Source organism: Wolffia australiana, chromosome 14, assembly GCF_029677425.1.
Source record: "Wolffia australiana isolate 7733 chromosome 14, ASM2967742v1".
NCBI lineage: Eukaryota > Viridiplantae > Streptophyta > Magnoliopsida > Alismatales > Araceae > Wolffia > Wolffia australiana.
In genome coordinates, this window is record NC_135848.1 from 10,600,409 (window position 1) to 10,605,292 (window position 4,884).

Consider the following 4,884-nt stretch of genomic DNA (forward strand, 5'->3'; position numbering starts at 1 on the left):
GATTGGAAAACGCGCTATTATTGTCAATCATAATGTCCACTGAACCGTCATTTTCAGATACAGATAACATTTGGGATAACTTTTCTCGAAACAATGTCCATGGCTGATATCTCTGTACCAGCACAACACTATTTCAGATGCCTTTGAATCAACTATTGTTTTGAGTTAAACATCAGTGTCATCCAATGTTTCTCTCACTCCTGACAACAAAACATCGAAAAGGATAGCAATTCCTTCAAACGGGAAGAAAGAGAGAGTTCAACACTAGTGATACAAACACAGGCAAATAAAACCCAGATGAAATTATCAGAGTGAAACCCTTTGAATCATTGCCATGCAATATTTCTTTCACACACCAACCATCACTCCCGACAACAAAATACAAAAAAGGATAACAAACCCTTCAAAAGGGAAGCATGAGATAGTTCAACACAAAGTAATACGAATAAAACCCAGCACAGGTTTCATGGAGAGAGTGAAACCCAGGAACAACCATCGCAAACGGACTCACCTCCGCGAGAAAAAACTCCTGATCTTGCTCTTCTGCAAGCGACCCAAGAGCTTCCTCGACCCGGGAACGCCCATCTCGCTGAGCTTCTTCAAGTACCCCACCGCCCCGTAAGAGACCATGAGCTTCCTGCACCTCCCGCTCGGCGACAGCACCAGCAAGCAGCAAACCGCGTGCTTCTTCGCCGAGCCCCCCGGCTCGAGCAAGTGAACCAGCCTCGGCACCGTCTCCCCGGCCTTCCTCTTCACCTCCGCCGCGTTCTGCGGGCAGCAGAGCAGCGACGCCAGCGCCGCCGCCGCCGCCTCCCGCGCGCCGCCCTCCTTCTCGCCCAGCATCGGCGCCAGCGCCGCCACGAACCCCTTCTCGCCCAGCTCCCTCTTCATCTCCACGCCGGCCGAGACCTTCCAGACCGCCCACGCCGCCGCCTGCTTAGCCCGGCTCGAGCCCACCCGCAGCACGTTGGCGAGCCCCCCGACCAGACCCATCCGGACCATCTCCTCCGCCTGCGCGCCGCCGGCTAAGTTCCGCACCGCCGCCGCCGCCGCCTCCGCCGGCGCGCCGCCCGCCAAGCACCGCAGCAGCCCCGCCAGCGCGCCGCTCCCCACCGCGCCGCCGCCCGCCGTCATACTCTCCATGAACTCCGCCGCCGCCGCCTCCCTCCCCAGCAGCGCCGCCATCGCCTCCACCGCCCCCTCCTCCGCTAGATTCCCTCTCAGCTCCTCCACCGCCGCTAGATTCCTCAGCGCCGCCGCCGCCGCCGCCGCCGCCAGAACCCCGATTCCCCCCTTGGATACGATCTCCGTCGCCCCTTCCTTGGAAAGAGAGAGTCTTTCCAGCGAGAAGACCGCCTTCTCCTTGCCGTGCTTGCTCCCCGTCTCCGCCAGCCTGACCAGAGGAAGAACCGCGCCTTCGGAGACAAGAAGGGTCGAGGTTAGCGAGCCCGACTCCGCGAGGGAGCAGACCGCCGCCACCGCCTTCTCCCTCACCTTGGAGGAGCCCGCTGAGAGGAGCTGCACCAGCGCGGCCACGCTCCTGCGGCTAAGTACCGAGACGACGCCGCTCAAGTCCTCCTTCATCGCCTCTAGGAGCGAGTCCAGAGCTCTGTGCTTGGCCTCCGCGTGGCCCAGTTGGAGCCTCGCGAGAAGCTCTTGGAAGTCGGAGTCTGGGTCTTTCTCCTTGGCTTGAACCAGGACTTCGGTTTTGATCAGGAGATTGCAGTCTCTCAAGGCCATTTCCAAGCTGCCCGCCACGGAATCGAGCTTGTTCTGGGTTTGGAGCTTGCCCGGGGACGGAGAAGCGGCCAGATTGATGAGTTCTTCGAGGGTTTTGCAGACGGAGTTGAGTTGTTCTCCGCAGAGGACGTTCTTGGAGAAGCAAGGGTGGGTGGAGAGGCTGGCGAGGCAGCCCGGGAGGCGGTCTAGGAGAGAGAGGATGGTCCGCCATCGCCCCGGGAAGCCCTTGCCGGCTCGAGCCGTGGCTAGAGCCGCGGGCAGGAGATGGTTCGCCTGCGCGAGCCAGCGGTCCGCTGACGGGCTCTGCGCTTGGGCCTCCGTCGATTCTTCGAGCATGGCTGCGGTTTCTGCCTGATAGGAGAGAAATCCGTTGATTTTGAATGCGATGAAACGTCTCTTGATACTTCGTAAAACCGGAAAGTATTGCGATCTTCGCAAGTTTCAAACTGCGGAACTTGGCTTCTGAGGGAGACGCGAGGGTAGATGGAAGCTGAAGATGATTGACAAAGACCAAAAAGTTTGAGATTCGAAGCTGATTATGAAACCACTTTTGAGCGAGATTTCGAAGAAGCCGAGGGATCAAGCTAAGAATCAAGTTCAAAGATGGGTAAAGATCAATCTTAGATATACCTGTCGGTTGAATTTCTCGACGAAGAACGCGGATCAGATCGCGCTTCAGTAACGAGGAAGAAGAAGACGAGCTCGATCGTTTTTAAATTTCCCCAAATCGAGCGACTGCCGACCGTTTCGAGTTACGAATTTGAAATTACAAAGGCTGGGGCACCCAATAAGACGTCCGACACGTGTCGAGGGCACCACCGTCATTTCTCCACACACCTCCGGTCCCCACCTGCCGCCGTTTTAAATGGCCCACGTGCTCAAAATTAACCACCCCCGGAATAAAATTATAGTTTATTCATGTTTACATAAATTACGGAAAATATTTATCCGACCGGTTTATAAAAATCAAGATAAAAATCGTTCAGGGTTTTATGAACAGCTTAGAAGAGCTCCCATTTGAGCTTGACAGCGGCGGCGGCGGGCGGCGGCGGATCGGAGAGAAGGTCAAAGGCCGGGCCGTTGACTTCCGGCCGCGGCGGCGGCAGCGCCGCCTTAGGGGCGGCGTTCTTGATCTTCAACTCGTCGAGGGATTCCACTAGCTTCTGGACACGTGTCACCTGCTCGCGCCGCCGCCGCCGGACGTCGCCGTCGGCGACGACGGCGTCGAGCTTCAGCAGCTGGTCCATGAGCTGTTCGATCAGGCCGGTGACGTCAGCGTCCGCCGCCTTCTTCCCCTTGGCGACGATCGCGGTCAACTGAGAGACCTGCGGAGGAGAATCGGTCAAAATCGGCGGCGGCGGCGGCGGCGGCGGCGGCGGCGGAGGGGGAATCTAACCTTGGAGGAGAGCTTGTCGACGGAGCGGGTGACGTGGGCGACGGCGGCGGCGGCCTTGTCGGAAGCCGCCGCCTTTCGGAGGTCCATGAGGCGGCGGGCTCTGGCGGCGGAATCTTCGGAGAGGAGAATCTTTGACCGGTCTTTGACGCCGGCGAGGTCGAGGAAGGCGGCGGAGTCTCTCTCCTTGCCCTTGAAGAGGAGCTTCTGGTCGAGGGGGTGGAGGCCGGTGCGGTCGGAGAGGAGCTTCTTGAGGTCGCCTGGGGGGTGACGTGTCAGGCGGGGATTGGGGGAGGGGGGTTGTGAGGGGGCTTACCGAAGGTGGAGTGGGGGCTGAGGTAGACTTCGTGGGCGGCGGAGCCGTGGGCGATGCGGAGGCGGATGGGCGGCGGGGGGGGCGGCGCGTGGCTGGTGCCGCCGGTGGTGAGCCGGCGCTGGACCAGCATGCCGCAGGGCCGCACCTCCCACTCTTCCTCCTTGGGCGCCTCCATCTCTCCTTCTCCACCCCTCCCCCCGCGCCAACACCAAAGATCTCACCTTTCTCTCTCCCTCTCTAGACGAGAAACTCTTCTCCTTCCCCCTCTTAATAAACGAGAGAGGCTCTCTCTCTCTCTCTCTCTCTCTCTCTCTCTCTCTCTATTTATTTATTTATCTATCTCTATGTCCTCTCTTTATCTCTCTGTCCTCTCTCTATCTCTATCTTTCAATCTCTCTATCTCTATCTCTATCTTTCAATCTCTCTATCTCTATCTCTATCTCTCTATCTATATCTCTATTTCTATATCTATATCTATCTCTATCTCTATCTCTATCTCTATCTCTATCTCTATCTCTATCTCTATCTCTATCTCTATCTCTATCTCTATCTCTATCTCTATCTCTATCTCTATCTCTATCTCTATCTCTATCTCTATTTCTATCTCTCTATCTCTATCTCTATTTCTATCTCTCTATCTCTATCTCTATTTCTATCTCTCTATCTCTATCTATTTCTATCTCTATCTCTCTAGCTCTATCTCCATTTCTATCTCTATCTCTATATCTCTATCCCTATTTCTATCTCTATCTCTATATCTCTATCTCTATCTTTCTATCTCTATCCCTATTTCTATCTCTATCTCTATTTCTATCTCTATCTCTCTATCTCTATCTCTATTTCTATCTCTCTATCTCTATCTCTATTTCTATCTCTCTATCTCTATCTATTTCTATCTCTATCTCTCTAGCTCTATCTCCATTTCTATCTCTATCTCTATATCTCTATCCCTATTTCTATCTCTATCTCTATATCTCTATCTCTATCTTTCTATCTCTATCCCTATTTCTATCTCTATCTCTATTTCTATCTCTATCTCTCTATCTCTATCTCTATCTCTCTATCTCTATTTCTATCTCTCTATCTCTATCTATTTCTATCTCTCTATCTCTATCTATTTCTATCTCTATCTCTCTAGCTCTATCTCCATTTCTATCTCTATCTCTATCTATTTCTATCTCTATCTCTCTAGCTCTATCTCCATTTCTATCTCTATCTCTATATCTCTATCCCTATTTCTATCTCTATCTCTATATCTCTATCTCTATCTTTCTATCTCTATCCCTATTTCTATCTCTATCTCTATCTCTCTATCTCTATTTCTATCTCTATCTCTCTATCTCTATCTCTATCTCTATCTCTATTTCTATCTCTCTATCTCTATATCTATTTCCATCTCTCTATCTTTATCTCTATTTCTATCTCTATCTCTCTA

At 52.9% G+C, this 4,884-nt stretch overlaps 2 protein-coding genes across 3 annotated transcripts; both read right to left on the reverse strand.

Moving 5' to 3' along the window:
- Window positions 1–281: 281 nt before the first annotated feature.
- Window positions 282–2,526, reverse strand: LOC144711744 (uncharacterized). 2 transcript variants are annotated; one of them, XM_078585763.1, is made up of 2 exons: window positions 2,371–2,526; window positions 282–2,230 (listed from the first exon to the last, which is right to left on the reverse strand). In XM_078585763.1, the coding sequence occupies exon 2, from the start codon at window positions 2,074–2,076 to the stop codon at window positions 508–510; it is 1,569 nt and encodes a 522-aa protein (XP_078441889.1). In that variant the 5' UTR covers window positions 2,077–2,230; window positions 2,371–2,526; the 3' UTR covers window positions 282–507. The 2 variants fall into 2 exon arrangements, with proteins under 2 accessions (XP_078441889.1, XP_078441890.1); XM_078585764.1 differs by having other exon boundaries at window positions 282–2,091; window positions 2,371–2,494.
- Window positions 2,527–2,618: 92 nt separating this feature from the next.
- On the reverse strand, window positions 2,619–3,711 carry LOC144711745 (BAG family molecular chaperone regulator 3-like). The gene is made up of 3 exons (XM_078585766.1): window positions 3,450–3,711; window positions 3,137–3,393; window positions 2,619–3,065 (listed from the first exon to the last, which is right to left on the reverse strand). Exons 1-3 carry the CDS (start codon window positions 3,622–3,624, stop codon window positions 2,742–2,744), a joined length of 756 nt encoding a protein of 251 aa, XP_078441892.1. The 5' UTR covers window positions 3,625–3,711; the 3' UTR covers window positions 2,619–2,741.
- Window positions 3,712–4,884: the final 1,173 nt, after the last annotated feature.

Bases quoted from the DNA above. Each gene is read 5' to 3' on its own strand.
- LOC144711744 (XM_078585763.1), bottom strand. From the start codon at position 2,076: ATGCTCGAAGAATCGACGGAGGCCCAAGCGCAGAGCCCGTCAGCGGAC.
- LOC144711745 (XM_078585766.1), bottom strand. From the start codon at position 3,624: ATGGAGGCGCCCAAGGAGGAAGAGTGGGAGGTGCGGCCCTGCGGCATG. The intron at 3,394-3,449 runs GTAAGCCCCCTC...GTCACCCCCCAG, and splicing joins CAGCCCCCACTCCACCTTCG to GCGACCTCAAGAAGCTCCTC. The intron at 3,066-3,136 runs GTTAGATTCCCC...TCTCCTCCGCAG, and splicing joins TCGACAAGCTCTCCTCCAAG to GTCTCTCAGTTGACCGCGAT.